This window comes from Lepidothrix coronata, unplaced genomic scaffold, assembly GCF_001604755.1.
Source record: "Lepidothrix coronata isolate B3197 unplaced genomic scaffold, Lepidothrix_coronata-1.0 Scaffold42, whole genome shotgun sequence".
NCBI classification, from domain to species: domain Eukaryota; kingdom Metazoa; phylum Chordata; class Aves; order Passeriformes; family Pipridae; genus Lepidothrix; species Lepidothrix coronata.
In genome coordinates, this window is record NW_016690222.1 from 4,261,720 (window position 1) to 4,277,672 (window position 15,953).

At 36.4% G+C, this 15,953-nt stretch overlaps 1 protein-coding gene across 8 annotated transcripts in view; it reads left to right on the forward strand.

Annotated features, from left to right (window-relative positions):
* Window positions 1–15,953, forward strand: part of UTRN (utrophin) — a 368,451-nt gene that overhangs the window by 266,022 nt on the left and 86,476 nt on the right. For all 8 annotated transcript variants that reach the window (XM_017813718.1, XM_017813716.1, XM_017813719.1 and 5 more), the window contains one exon: window positions 5,839–5,968. In XM_017813718.1, the coding sequence (XP_017669207.1) occupies window positions 5,839–5,968 (130 nt within the window). The remainder of the gene's footprint in view (window positions 1–5,838; window positions 5,969–15,953) is intronic.

Genomic DNA, 15,953 nt, shown 5'->3' on the forward strand with positions numbered 1-15,953 from the left:
ATGCAGTTTGAGATTGTCAGTTTATTGGTTTTTAGAATGTTAGCAACAGCTTCATGTTTCATGTTCCTAAGTCTGAAGAGTAGATGATACAGCATACTTTCCTTCCTCTGTCTTATTGTCTGTACTACTGCAAAGCAGTTTGTTGAGAGTCAGTTATAGATACTTATTTTATGTAGTGAATGTCTATTAATGCATATACATATATGGAGGTGGGTGATATTTTTGGTAAGTAGCCCTGAGCACATGCACTTATCCAGAGACCAGAGTGGGAAGGGAAATTATCAGGGGACAAATAAGTCTTAGTGAAGAAGTACACCTATTTCTGGCCTGAAGCATCTGTTTTGATAAATCAAAGGAAAAATCTTAAGTAGGCTAACATTATTTGCCTCTAGTAAAAGATCACCAGCATGCATAGTCTAATTCTCTTTTACCCACATCTGTGCTTTTTTATTCCTGTCAGTTTAGTTTCATTTCGTTGTGCCTTCAGGCAAAAAAGAGGAATTTGCTATAGATTTGACTTCCAGGTCTAAACTCACGTTGAACCCTTGTAGTTGCCATCCTGTTTGCACACTCTGTATTGGCACTACAGCAATATAGGCAGCAAGTGTTAAATGGTAAACTGAGAGACAATTTAGCAGCCTTTGACACTTCTCTTTGGTCCTTTTTGAGATGGCTGCGTAGACTCTTCTATTAAAAAAAAAAATCTGAAATACTCAATATATATTTGTTATGGAAGCAAACAGCTTCCTCTTCTCCCCCACCTCCTCCGATATTTGCCTTTCTTTCCCTATTCTGGTCATTGTTTGTCTCTGATTTATCAGAACATGTAGAATTTGGTCTCATCTTTGAAGTCCCATGTGCTGCATGTGTCTTTGTATCTCCAGGTGTTAATGGTTGTATATTTTTCTCCAAATAGAGAGAATATTTCTCTTACCAAATAGGTTAAGTATGGGATAGTAAAAGGTAAATGCATGGTGACCTGCACCGTCTCAAATGAAATGTTACCCTTTACTTGAATATTTTCTATATCAGCTGGGGTAGATACATTATAAAACTGCCTTTTATGCAGAGATGTGTCCAGAGACCAAAGCACTTTTGAAGTTTTTTGTGTACATGTTATATTAAAAAGTGCCTGATGTGAAGGAGCAGCTTTTAAGCATGCTATGCTTATTTTCATTCTAGTTCATTCTTTAGGGATGCAGACAGCTGGCAGAGACTCAGTCACAACCTTTATCTCTGTGTGATCTTTATAAACAATTCCTCGTTTCATTTTTTGAGTTTTCTCAATCATCGTACTTATTCTCCCCGTCCTATTATATGCCACGGATTTTTTTTTTCATTTTAGTGTATAAAAGTAACAGGAGTTTTTCAAGCGCTGGGTGCAGAATAAAGATGAATAAGTAATTAAATGCTACAGGAGCTGCTGATTGGCACGTAAAGCTACAGTGTGCTAAACTGACACGAGTTACAGTAACATGCATCTTTACTTCCTTGAAAGAGTACATAATGAGACTTGATTTAAATATGTTCTGATTTTAAGAAACATCCCATGTGTTTTCTTTGAAATTAGCTTTGCCTTCATCTATTGGAACTATTAAGCTGATTTGCTCCCTGAATTATTCTGTATGTGTACAATTCAAAAGAGAAAAAGAGGCTGTAAATTAGTAGTCCGCTTACTGTGCCCAAGGAAATAACTTTAAGGTGCAGCTGAAGGAAATAAGTGCTTGCAGGATACACTAAACAGTGTAAAGAATCACAAATAGCAAAGGTTTTGTAGCTTCCTGGTTTTTCAGGAGTGGAAAAAACTTCAGCTACAAAGCATTCCCAACAGCAATTTTGTAATGCTTGGTTTAGGCAGATTCCTTTAAAAATCTTAGCTTGTGAGAAGAGTTGGGTTTTATATTAGAAATCATAAGCATCTCTAATGAAGAGAGGGCAACTTGGTTCAATTATCTTGGTATAACAGAACAAATGGTATATAATTTCCACAGTTATAATGTTACTAAAAGAGGAACAAATCAAAATGGAGAGTAAATAATTAGCTAACGGTTGTAAATCATGGAGCCAAAGCTTTTGTTCTCTTCCCTGAGAGGAGGAATGTTTTAGTGGAGTCCTGGGTTACTCTGCCATAGTTGACTAACTTGAAGAATGTCCCTTATACCTGCAAAATGGATGCTGCAATGCTGATCATAGTTGTTACTTTGTGTGATGCTGTGTAAGACACTTCAGAAGTGTCATTTTGTGAGCCCTTGTCCAGTGGAAGAATTCTTCAGGTTTCAAAGGAGGATTTTTAAAATTATTCTTGGTTAGTACTGCTTAAGATCAGCTCTGGAAACAGTTTGTGCTGACATCAACACACCAGATTTTAGGTTTCCAGGGTTTTTTTCCCCTTCTATAAGAATCAAAACTGTCTAAATGGTTTCTCCAGGACTCTTTAAAAATCCATGTCTTGGTTTATGTAGGAAATAAGACTGAATTTTCCAATGCAGGAAAACTGTATTGTATAGACGTTGGATTTATTTGTCTGTCAACTGTCAGATTACTGAGAAATGTGAAGTTTTTATTTTAATCCATTACTGAAAGTATACAGTAATTTTACAGTTTAGAATTGTTGTATGAAATAAGGTGGTATGAATTATGCCCAAAGTTGCATACAGACTCTTTTTATATGAACAATATGCTTTAAAATAGTATTGTACTTTTATAAATAATGAAAAGCATAATGTAGGGAAAATAAGTGTTATTTCTCTGCTCAGTGTTCACTTTTTCATTTTGTCTTCACATCTGCATGCCCAACAGAACTCAAAAAATATTTGCATCCATGTGTTTACCTTATTAGTGGACTGTTTCAGTGTTAAGTTTGGAGATACCTCTCAAGTCTTTTGTCGTACTTTCACTTATTTAATCTATACCAGAACTCTAGTACCAATTTTCTCCTAATTTTCTTCCTGAAAAGTATAACTAGCTGCAGGGGAGGAATTCTCCCTGTACCAAAACCTGTGCTACACTCAAAGGTGTACAAATGCTTAAAGTATTTTAGTTCTTAATGTCAAAGGGGGAAGGAAGTAATATCCTTCTCTACTGAAAGATATCCATTCTGAGTAGCCACTGGGGAGGTCTTTTGCAAAACTAAATAAAACACCAAAATACATGATTGCACTTCTTATTAAGTAAAAATCTTTAACACAATAATCTAATTCAGTGTAGCAGGTTTTATGTTCTTTGCTGGGCTTCTTATGACTTACTTTTACTCTGTAGTGTTCTTGTAGATGTGATTTTTCCAATGAAATCTTTATTTTGTCCATTCAAGACAGGTGATATTTGGGCTTGAAACAGATTTATGAGTGGGTTGCCTTTTTTTTGTTCTGTTGCACAGAGGAAGGAATGAGAATACTATTGATATGTTTGGCTATTCTTCCATTGTGTACTCTCATTGCTGTTCTTGTTTACTGACAGAAAGAGAAAGACAGGGAAATACATGAAGTATTGCTAAGAAACAAGGAATAAAGTTAGGGAAGTGTGAGTAGCTGTTCAAAAATAATTTCTGCATTTGTGGCATAAGAAAAAGTGTATAAACCATAATCTAGGAAGTCTGTGGTGTGGTCAAGGTACTCTTCTTTACTACGAAATGATTTTAGCATTACCATCTCAGTGCATGGTTTCTTTCATGCTAAGAGAGTTCTTTCAAGAGTATTAATAAGGTTTGCCGTGGATGACTTATAGCTGATGAGCTATACAGGCCAAAGTCTTAAAATCTTCATGTTGTCAACCTCAATTTAAACAGCTTCAGTGGCAAGGATGATGGAGAATTAAATCCAAGGTCTCTTAGGTCAGACTTGATTGAAGTTTTGTTGAGGGTGATCAGGGCAAATTGATGAAACACACTATGTGAAGGTGAACAGCAGAGACAGCAAAGGAGATGTCTCTAACAATCTCTAGATTGTTTCTAACTGCATGAAATTTCTTAGTAGGCTCCAAATCTAACCTAGTCTCCTTTTCTTGTATGCTTTGGAAATATTTGGAAAATTGCATGAAGGGGAGAAAAGTAAATCTAGAAAGATTTCCTACCTCACAGTGAAGTAATTGCCCCTCTGTTTCTGACAGAAATTCAAAGTTAAGATTGTGTTTTACTGATACATCCACACAAGTTCGCTTACTGTCTTCCTTCTTCTGAAACAAATTCTCACATAGAGAATATTTTAATGATTTTTAAAATATGGATGACTTTGAAGCATCTTATTCTGTGGTGTGTAATGTGAAATTAAAATATTGATACATTCTGTGATGATCTGAAGGGATTCTTCAGGAATGTTGTTTTCACAATACTTCAGTTTCTGTATTTTTTGTTTCAGATATGTAGGACTTGGTTTTTAAACGGCAATTTTTATTTCTTACTACATGTAGTATATACTGAATCCTACAAAGAATATTATTGCTGTGCAAAGGTATTCAGAGATGTGTTCTGAAATTTTTTTGTGTAAATACAGTAGTTATTTACAAATACAGGTTGGACTGTATAATGCAATTCCTAAATGTAATGGAGGTTAGTGTGTTTTCAGTGATTAGTTTTTGTTGGGGTTATTTATTTATTTTATTTGGACTAGAAGAATTAAAGTATTTGAGAAGATGAGAAAGATAAAGGAATAAAGTGGGGGAGAAATGGGGGAAAATACATCTTGCCTCCTGCTAAGTTAAAGTCAAGAGGTAGGTGTTTTTTATGATTATAACATCAAGAGACTTAATAATGAAAGGAATAAGATAGCAGTTGTGAGACTTCTATGGCAGCTGTTTTTCACAATTTTCTGTAGTAGAAACACTCATTTTCTTAAATAATGTTGTCAACACTCACTAAATGCATTTCTCTAGCTCAAATGGGGCCTGAGCAAACTGTGTCAGCAAAATAAGCTTGGATATTGTAATTAGAGCTAAAAATATATTGGGAAAATTAAAAAAAAGTATCTTCCTTTGTGTTTCTATGGGTAGAAAGTAATACAAATAGAACCGGAAAAGCAGATTCCTTCTAAGTGGTGCAGATTTATACTTAAAATATCGAATGGAAGAAAATGCTTTCTAAGTAACACTACAGCTGTTTTTTTTAAAAAAGGGTTCGTTACACTTAAACCTTTAAAAAAGTCATAAATGCTGTAGAGCAAAATATCTTGAAATTCATTTCCATCAGCATAAAAAATCTTAAAGAAAAATTGATAATTTTCTTTCTGTATATAAGTCTCAATTGTTTCTACATAATAAGGATCAAAATATTTTTATCTAATTTGAAGGGTGTTTTATCAGAATGTATTATCATAATAAAATTTTTTGTTACATATTTTATAAATAAAAAAATAAGTAGGAAACAGAAACAAGAGGTTTCATTTTCTAAAGAATGCAAAGTATTTTTGAAATTTTTTAGTATTTTATAAAATTATTTTCTGAAATTTCAGTTGATGCAATTTGCTGTTATACCAGTTATCAAAAAAGTAAAGTCTGTTGTAGTAATCTACTATACATTATTGCTATTCTGTTAAAAGCAATAAACCCATTAAATTTACTTTTATTTTAGAAGTTTAATGCAGTATTTTCAGTTTCTCTTGGTTTTTTTTGAAAACCTACCATCATCACCTTTCTTGTGTTCATTTCTTCAAGTCAGTTTCATAAAAATTGGCCTTCCAACCTTAATTTCTTGCCATTTTTGTTTTGTAAAATTTGCATTTTATCTTGCAGTCTGAACAACACACTGGTTGTTACTCACTCACTAGACAGGTCTAGTCAGAGAGCTGAAAACAGAGAATTGTTCACAACGTCAAGTTACAAATGCATTCTTCTTTCCCTTCCCAAAAGGCACTGAGACGTGAACTGAAGGATAAAGAGCAAGCCATTCTCAATGCTGTGGACCAGGCACGAGTTTTCCTTGCTGACCAACCAATTGAGGGGCCTGAGGAACCAAGAAGGAGCTTACATTCAAAAACAGGTCAGAAAATACTTCTAGGAATGGTCAAAAGCAGAGAAAAAGGACTTGCATGTACATGGTTTATATCCCAATTATTTGGTTAGACTTCAGAATTTTCCAAATCACATCCTGCTTGCTTTTATTTCAGTGATTAATCTCAAAGTGTTACTACTCTGCTTCGTAAGTACTTACGTTTTAATGGAAGAAGTAGAAACATCTCTATTGCCTTTTCTAGGTTTTGATTCAAAACACTAGTGAGATCAGTTCTGGTCTCTTTTTCTTAACATGATAATGTACAGATCTTAAATGTAGTCAGAATAGTAGTTCAAAGGTGCACACTCAAATGTACATATGTCTTTATTCAAAGTGTTACTCCACAAATAGAAGTAAGTGTATTTGGTGGTGTATCTCATTCAAACTGAAAGAAATCATCTTTAGAAAGGCAGTCTTTACAGAATCTTAAGGATTTGAACATTAAATGAATTATTGCTAAGAAATTGAACCACAGCTATCCTAGAAACTGTATCTGCATGGCATTTGTTGAGATATTGGTCTATATATCAGAGACCAAAAAGAAGAGAATAATTTTTCTTCACCACCCCCCCCCAAATAGAAAATTATCTGTGTAAATAAGTCATACAATTATGTTTCTGTTATAAACTACAGCATTATGAAGTCTTACTTTTAGTTACATAAGAACTGTTCTTGGAAAATGTAGTAATCTGCTTTTGTAGAACTATCAGTTGATATACTGTTCTGTATCGTTTACAAAATTACAGTATAGCTGCTTTTATTGAGAGATACTTTTTCTTTCTGTACATCTTCTTATACATCTCCATGGCAAACTTCTTAAATTTGTTCATTGGAAACATAATTTGTGTTATTTCTGTGCAAATTTTTAAGTGGTTTCATATTCCCTAATTTAACTTTGTGATAAAATTTGAATGGCTGGTGATTAAAGCCAATGAACCATTTATCTCTGTGATTAGTTCTGGTACCTTAGCTGCTGTAATGTATCTTACTACTACCTTTTTAAGCTTCTGACTCCTGAGAACATTCAGCTTGTCTTTATTCGCAAACCCATTTGATATATGGCATCTCTAATGTTTTAATTGGTCTAAATCAAAACCAACCTCGCAGTTGAAAAATAAGGTTTGCTTGCTGTATATTTGCTCATATTTTCACACAGAAGTTTGAAATAGAAGATTCTCTCCTCAAAAGCATAGAACCTATCAGCACAAATGATACCAATATATAAAATGTTACCAATGTAAAATGTTAATTTTCTAGCAGGAGTTGATGTCAATGATCTAGTCAGCATCGACTGAAGGTGCAAGAGCAAACTTCAGATGATAAGGTGCACCATAAATTCTTGTTATCCAGTCTTTTATGATGGATCATGATTATTATTATTTTGTGCTATACCAATGGCAGTGATAACAGTATAGCAGGGAATTCGATGACCATGGTTACCTGCATAGCAGTAACAGCTTGAGTCTGCAAGTGATGTGTGCATGTCTCTGCTGTAGTCATCATATTTGAAAACCACTGGGAAGTCTCATAGATGTGCACTGAACTTATTTTCCTCTTCCTTCTTCACACTCAGTAGTCCACAGAATTTATTTTTTGAGCACGTGGTTATTCTTGGTTAGAAGCCAAACTCCCACCCATCCATCTCTCATGTCTTCACCTCAGTAGGGTGGAGACAGGAGATGGGAAGAACGGGAGTAAGAAATCTCATGGGTCATGATGGGGATCAGATGGATCACAGATGCAGAGCCATTACAAACTACTGTTGTGGGCCAAACAAATGTGCTTGGGAAAAAAAAATGTTGCTATTTCAAATAAATAATTAAATACTAATTTGGTTGGTAGTGGGAAACAAAAAGACAAACATCCAAATCACAGCTTTCCTCCCCCCTTTTACACACTCAACTTGACTCCCTTATTCCTGTCTTTTACCCTGCTTTGTTGTGACTGCAGATCATATTCAGAGGCAACAAGTGGTGTGGGAGAGTGGGAAGGTGCTAAGTCCACAGTTAGCCTACAAGTTTTTCTCTGCTGCTTTTTTCTTCTCACATCTTTCCTCTCCATGGGATCTCCATTTGGAATGTCTGCCCTGCCATGGAGTTGCTCCTCCTCCTTTGACCTTGGTGTTCCCTCTGCAGTTTCTCCTGTTTGTTCCCTCCTTCTCTTTCTCCGGTGTTTTCTGCTGTTTCTTAAATACACTTTCCCTGAGGTGCCACCAGCATGGCTGAGGGCCTCAGCTGCATATGATTAGACCAGAGACATGCACCAATCACTTGCAGACCATGGCCTCAGCTGTGCTCTTTGGTGGGTAGACTGGAGTCTGTTGTCCATGGCACACGGCAGCTGCAGCCTCTTCTCCCAGAGACCCCTGTGAAGCTGCCACTGCCAGCAGTGGGCACTCGCACCCCACACAGAACAGGACTACACTATCTGTAAATTAATAGACTTTCAGGCCTAAAAGTATCTTTGAATCATTTTCTCTGGTCTCAAATAATAAGCTGTTCATTTTCACCCAGGACTGAGTCTAGTAAATTTTTTCTGACAACTAATACCACCAATCTCCAGAAAGCTGCATCTCTGAACTAGAAGACAGCCAGACATACAATTTTTCTTCTGATTAACCCTTTATAGTGAAGAATGTGGATGTGAGCTTATGTTTACTTTTAAAATGTTGGGGTTTTTAAATTTTATTTTCTGCCTGCCTGTCAATCACTGGTGTTCTCTGCAGTCGATTAAGGTTAGCTTATTAACTTCGGTGAAGTCCACTTCATGTTGATAAAGGGGAAGGAGTGTGGTTTTAGATTGTAAACTGACACTCTGTCTTTAAAAAATATTGATTAACAGTACACAGCACTGTACAGTCTTGATTAGAACATTTCTCTGCCTGGTTCTATAATACAAGTAGCAAAACTGTTTTATTAAGTTGAAGTTGTATTAGCTGGAAAATCACAGTTTCTTGAGGTTAGTTCTTGCCTTGTATAAGAGCAGGAGTTTGTAGAGGGGAGGGTTAGCTAATCTGAAGAGGATAAAGGTTGTAAAATTGTTTTCTATATTCAACTTCTCTTTCTTTTTTTTTTTCCCCATTTTCTTTTTCACCATAGATGTTTTCATGCCAGGAAGGGCATTGTTGCAAGGGCAAGGAATGAGAGAGATTTAGGAGAAAAATGATAAGAATCAGTTTTGAACTTGACCAAGACCTATTTTAAGGACCTGTGTGTATACCTGCATTCATTAAGAGAATATTTGTTATAGGATGCCTTATGATAACCTATTACTGTCGCTAATGGTTTTGTTAATGTCAAATATATCCCAAGAATGTAAAATCATGTTATGAGTAAGCCTTGTTTTCTTCTCTCCCTTCTTTGCCTTATGCTTACTGTGTTGGCCTTCTACTGTACTATGTAGTAACTGGCACAGTCAGAGTTCCTCATCTTCCAGGAAACGTCCTTCTAAGTTAATTATATCTATCATCTGTCTTTTCTTCTCTTTTTGTTTTGCCATATTTCCACAGAGAGGGCCCCATCACAAAAAAAAGCAAGCTTCATGCTCTTCTTGTCTTTGAGCTGCTTCAGCATCTGAGTGGAGCTGATTGATAAGCCAGCAGGCCAGCTGCTGAATTTTGTAGATGGACAGGTTAAAGAAATTGAAAATGCTCATGTTTTTTAGCTTTTTTGGTGACTTATCCATGGCATTGGAGAAAACTTAGATCTGAAAATATTAATTGTCATTCGCTATGGCATAGTTACAGCTGGCTTCCTAAATCCATGTACTGTAAGGTTACAGGCCATGGAAAACAAAAAGGAAAGCAGAAATAATATTTTCTGTCCCCAGGGTTCTACAAACTGATGATACGGCTTTGCTGAAATTCTTGTCCACTCAAGCAGTGAGGGAGTGGAGATAATTTTTTTAGAAGATAACATAAATTAATATCCTAGCAGATCACCACAGGCTACTACACTGATTCTCAGTGCAACAGTGAATGTTTCTGGGAGACTGCAATATTGTCAAAGTACTTCAGTAGTGTCTAGTTTCTCAGGACAATTAGATTCCTAGCTCTGAGAGCTGTCGTTTGGTAGCAAAGGTTGTTGAGATGAGCATTTAAAAATAACTATTTACCATCTGTTATCTCCTATTAATGGAAAGTACGGAAAGCCCCATAAGTCACAACTGTGTTAATAAAAGAAATATACTAATAAATATCAGTGAATTGCATGTATATACTTTAAATAGAGTTGCGAACACAACATATTTTCCTCTTTCAGATACAGATAAAAGCTAAACTTTTTTTGCTCCCCACCACTGAGCACATTCAGGTAAATTCTCTGCCATAATTTTTCCTTTTTGCAAGGAAGATCTCACTAAAATAGGCAATTTACTGTTTTCTAATGTATGTAGCAGGCAGCATTTCTATTCCCAGTCACTTGTGTCTGTCATCTAGCTATCACACGCTACCGCAATATTTTTTTTTTGCCTCTGCTATGCAGCTGGGCTGAGTTTGAAATCTTGAATGTGAAAATTAGAAGTGCTTGGGAGAATGAAGAGGGTATGGCCCACTGAATGTTGGTGGAATCATGCCCAGAAATTGCTTACACTATTTTGAGCATTACTGCCTCTGTTTTAGTTGGAGCTCACTCAGTTGTGACTTCTAAGAGTTTCTTCCTAAGATTAGAGAGAAGTGCAGTTACCTGTTAGAGAATCTCAAAGTAGTTGTCTCACTCCTTTTCAGATAGATCTCTTAGTCACTCTACAAGTTTAGTCCACCAGGGTGAAGCCTTGAAATTCTTCCTGTAGAGTCGTCATGGTTGTCTGCTTGGATTTGTACTAGTACAGTTCAAGGAAACTGTTTCCACTTCCTGAGTGGTGTGGAGTAAAAACTTTGAGGATTTTAAAGCCTGAATTTTTAATGGCACCAGACTGGCTTGATAGTTGTTAATTTTTTTACTGATTGGTTGGGATTTTTTGGTTTTTCCTGTTGGTTTTTTTTTCCATGAGAACCTCAGGATATAAACAGTTATATTCATTCTTGACCTGTGTGATCTCTTGTGTCACAGTTTTATCTGAAATACGGGGTGCTTTCCAGGTGGAAGCACATTCTGAAAGTTTAACTGTTGCCTTGTTTACAAGACCTGAGAAACCAGTGAAACTGTCTGCAAGAGAATTTTCAGTTATACTTTGAGTAATGCTTATTGGTGGCTCTCAGAGGTTAAGATGGCTCTCAGACCTTAAGACCTTGTGTGAAAGAAAATGCCTTCCTTACACTCTAGAGCAAACATAGCTTAAAACATTTTAGACGAGCTTCAAGAAAGCAAGTGGGAAATTGCAGAATAACAAACTAGAAGTCATGTCTATAGAGGAAAAAACAGGCTGAAAAGAGTTACTTAAAAGGTCAGAAAAGTTCAGAACATGGATGTTTTAAAGTCCTGTGTGTGTTTATTATAGGGTGCCATGAGTCAGGGAGCCCTATCTTTTGTGCTGCCTGACTTGTCTATTTTCTGGTTTTGTGTTCTTTTGGAATAAATTAGGTGCCTCTGTTTTGTTTTGAAATGCTGTTATGGGATGTATGTCTCCTGCAGTCTTGCTGAGGAACTACCTGCCATATGTGCAGTGCCAGAAAAACAAATCTTTATTGATCTTTGGAATAAATAAAAGGCTTGTTAAAATCCACAGTCACAGTGCTTTGAAAAGAAACATAGGATTAATTCCTTGCTTGCCTAGAGTAGTTGAGACTCCAATAATACTTTCCCTTTAACTGCAACTGGAAGAAGGCACAGCTTGGAGATGCTGTAACAGTACTGTTGTATTTGTGTTTTTCTGGTATTGGGGCAGAAGCGGACTAAAACTGAATTCATACCTGGTTTATGTTCCTGGAGCAACATAAACTTTGAGCATCCACTGTGCAAAAGTGTTGTGAACTTCCTTTGGATCACACCATTCATTTTAAAACGTTGGCATTTTTATATTGAAAAGTAGTATGTGTGGTTTGTTTATGTTGACAAATTACGCTGATTGTGCTGGGTAAATGCAAGGTTCTCAGGATTGCCGTGATCTTTTTTAGTTTTCTGGAGATAGATACTGGGCGACAACTTAATTATTTCTTTTAACTGGAAGCTACTTCCTTTGTTTTGTCCATCTCTGTCTTCCCCACGAGCACCCAGTGGGAAACATCAACTGCCATTTTTAAAGAATGTGTATGTATGCTGGCATTGTTCTCAGTTGTCTTTATCTGAAGCCCATACTCTGAGCCCTTTCCAGAATTATTCATCATACATGAGGTTAACAGTTTCCTTTGCTCTGCTTTTGCAATTCTGTCTTCTGTAGACCAAAGGTAATTTATCTCTTATCCTGCAGAGACTTTCCTCATTCACTCTTTGTTTAATTACATTTCTCTAGTTTGAAGAACTTTCAGTTTTGATAGAAGAATACGTAAATGGGCAAAAATGCAAATGACTGTGCTCTTTCCTTGTTTTAGCTTGCAATAGATATTTGTTTAAATATGTAATAGATATTTGAATAGGAGGAAAAGGCAACATATGAGTTGTGCTTGGATGGTTGGGTGCTTGGAGTGTGATTGCTGCATTTCCACATTAACCAGTTGGTGCTTATTCTTTAAACTTCCTATTGCCATCCCATCAGAACTAAGTTTTCTGTCAAAACTGTTAGAAACCCAAAGAACACTTTCTGTGGAGCAGTGCTAAAGACTTCATGATGCAATGACAGCACTGCTTTCGGTGGTTCTTAGGAATATGACAGTGTGCCATTGTGCCTATTCAAATGCTCTGAAAGTTTTCGTAATCTGATTGCAGTGCTGCGTCACCCATTGTTTTTTGCTGCAAAGATCAGTTGAACCAAGGAAGAGACAACATTTGACATAATGGCAGAGGGAAGGGACATGAAATCATCTCCAGTTCCACTATATTTTATTAAGACTATATCAAAAGCGAAAGGAGATGAATGTAATTTTGGCAGGATGTATCACTAGTTCAAGGCCATATAATAAGGATCAAGCACAGTTGCTTAAAATGAAATCTGCTAGAGCCAAATAGTTTTAAGAAGTCTAAAATAAATTCTTACCAAGAAGAATTTTCTTCACTTGTATTCTTCATATATGTAGGCACGCAGGGAAGCTATATGCTATAAAATTCAGGCGTGAAAGTTTTCTTTCTATAGCACTTGGTCTTTGCTAGAGACACAGAAAATCTGTTGGTGCTTTGTTTGTGACAAAAAGTGCTTATTAAAATCAAGATTTCCCCCACCACCACTACAAAAGCAGGCTTTTTTTTCTGCTCTTCTTCCCCTACCGCAAGGTCAGTTACTGTCTTTCCTCTTTGGTTAACAAAGTGAATATAGGCTGTTCTTACTTTCTGAGCAGCTGCTGAAGTGAACATAAGTAACAAGTACCATTAAAAAAAGGAGGGGGGGAGCTGATCAAGTTGATCGTTGAAAAGACTTTTTGTTTTAAGTAGGAACAAAAGAGCAAAAACTACTATGTAGAATTTTTTCACAGCAAAAAGGAATTCTGTCTGCCAGTGTGTGTAATGACAGACTGGTTAAATGAACTCCAAACTAAGAGAAGAAAACTCTTCCTGTTAAGACAATTTTTTTTGAGATTTACAATTTATGCTATGTGACCTTGCTATGCAGTATCTCAAAGAATGTGGTCTCTGCTTGAAAAAAAGTAATGTGTTGCTCATTAATAAGTTTGGTTTTCATGGTGGAAAACGTAGTTATACAGAATATATTTCTCTTAAATGAATATATGGTGAATGGTTTTATAGTTCATAAAGGCACATATTTTGCTTTATTTTCCTCACAAATGTCTTTTTAGGGCAAGTTTACAAGCACTTCCAAGGCTTTTGTAAAATAAAGCAGTCTTGCAATGAATTAATATTTTTCAAATACAGTATGTGGTAGATATCCTTGCACAGTGACACCGATTTGACAAATGGTTTTAAAACATATTTAGGTTTTCAGTTCTGCTGGGATACTTGTATCACCCCAGTCATTCTCGAATCTTTTTCCCCTCCCAAAATAAGAGACTAGTCTGTCATGAGTAAAGCTGCCTTGATTTAGCTGGCCATACAAATAAAGTCAGGCTATTGTTCCCCTCTTCTAATCCCAGAATCACCAAGCATAGAAGAGACTTTCAAGGTCATCTAGTCCAACTGTTAACATAGCACCACCATAGTCACCTCTGAACCATGTCTCCAAGTGCCATATCCAATCTATTTATTGCTATAGCCACATTTTTTCTTATTGCTTCCATGAGAGCAAGAGACACTCACTGAATCTGTTGTCAGTATCTTTAAGGCCAGCCGAAGAGTTTTGCAAGGTTTTCAGCTCTTACTAAAGCTTTCTGCATGTTCTTTGTCAAGTGACTGGTCTTTTAAAAAGACCAGCTAATAATCTAGCTTAGAACTGTTCAGGCCTTGCAACATTTTACTCTTTTATGCAGAATTGGTAGGTTTTGGCTCTGATAACAGGTAAAGGATGATGCAACTGCATGATGCTGCATAAAAATGGCAGATTGCAGCTTTGCATGTATCTAACTTTCACTTAGTCCAGTTTCTGGGTATAATGTCCCCTGTGGCCAAATACTCAAGATACCAACAGAGGAGGCTTCCTCTACTGGGTCTGCAATTATCTGTCCCCTTTCAATGAAGCTCAGTATTCCCTTACCTTGTGTAAAGGATTCCATCTCTAGGTGCTCCCTAATCCTCATTTATTATCTTGCAGCTTTTACACCTGTGGTCTGGTTGTCCTCAACCTATAGCTGTATCATAGAATACCTCAACCTGTGAGATAACCTATGATACTAGACTTTGCCACTAGGTACAGCTTGTGTTCACAGTTCCTTTGTTACTGCACTGAAGTGGATTCTCATTCATTCATCCATTATTGTTATATTATTATTCTCAAAGGTGAGTAATTCCAGAATTACTTGTGGTAACAACCTCTTTAATGTCTCTACATAAGCAAATTTTTTTCTAAAAGGGGATTTTGCATAGAGCTTCAACTTTATTTCTTTTCATTTTTCTAAAATATGTTGCAAAGCTTGGGGTAGAGATAATTTCAGAATTGTATTGTTCTATGATGTAGTTTATTCTACTGGGAAATTCTGTAAGTCCAGAGACAAGGTGCAATTTATCACAGCATAGCTTCGGTCTTCATCTTTATTCTAATCTGTCAGTATTGCAAATTGTAGGTTACTGCCATGTCTTTAGATCCCAGAGCTACATACATAGTTCATATCTGTTTGCATCTAGTTAAGCACTGTAGGTTTTTTCCAAAACTATTTCATCCCAAGTTCCTCTTCTGAAACCTGCTTTCCATTGTGGTGTCCCTAAGCCTGGCTATAATCTCTACTTTTGCAGGCAAAGTACACATAGGCAGTGCTCTCATGTGATACCTTATGACACCCAACAAGTCACTGAAATATCTTGTTAAGCTCAAAATATCTTTTGTACCACTCAGCTGCACTCTTTCTTCAAATGGCTCTCTCTTTTGAGGTCAAAACATGCACCGCAACCTGCAGCCTCGGTGTCTATCTCCCTTCTTTGGTGATGCTGGCTCTTGTTGATTGCCCTTGCCTTCCAATCTACTCCGGTTACCATTCCTTGTACGTTGTTTCTCCTATGTAACCACTTTTCAGCAAGATCCCTTGTGCAATGCCCTCTCCTCCCTACGTCAACAATTATAATGCAAAATGTGCATTTTGGCTTGCGTTTTGCTTGGTTGATTGGTTTTTTCAGATGGCAGTTGGGTTGTGTTGTTGATTACTCTTCTAGTATTTGTAGTCTAGCATTTATCAAGATTAATATAGGCTAACAAGATTTGAAAAAACTTTAAAAGAAAAACCAGACCAAGTATGTAGAATTGGTGGGCAGAAACTCTGATTTCAATGCAAACAACTCCCTTTTACTTTTATATCTGGGGAAAATGTGCCTGCCCTTCTAAACAACAAATTGAATGTATTCTA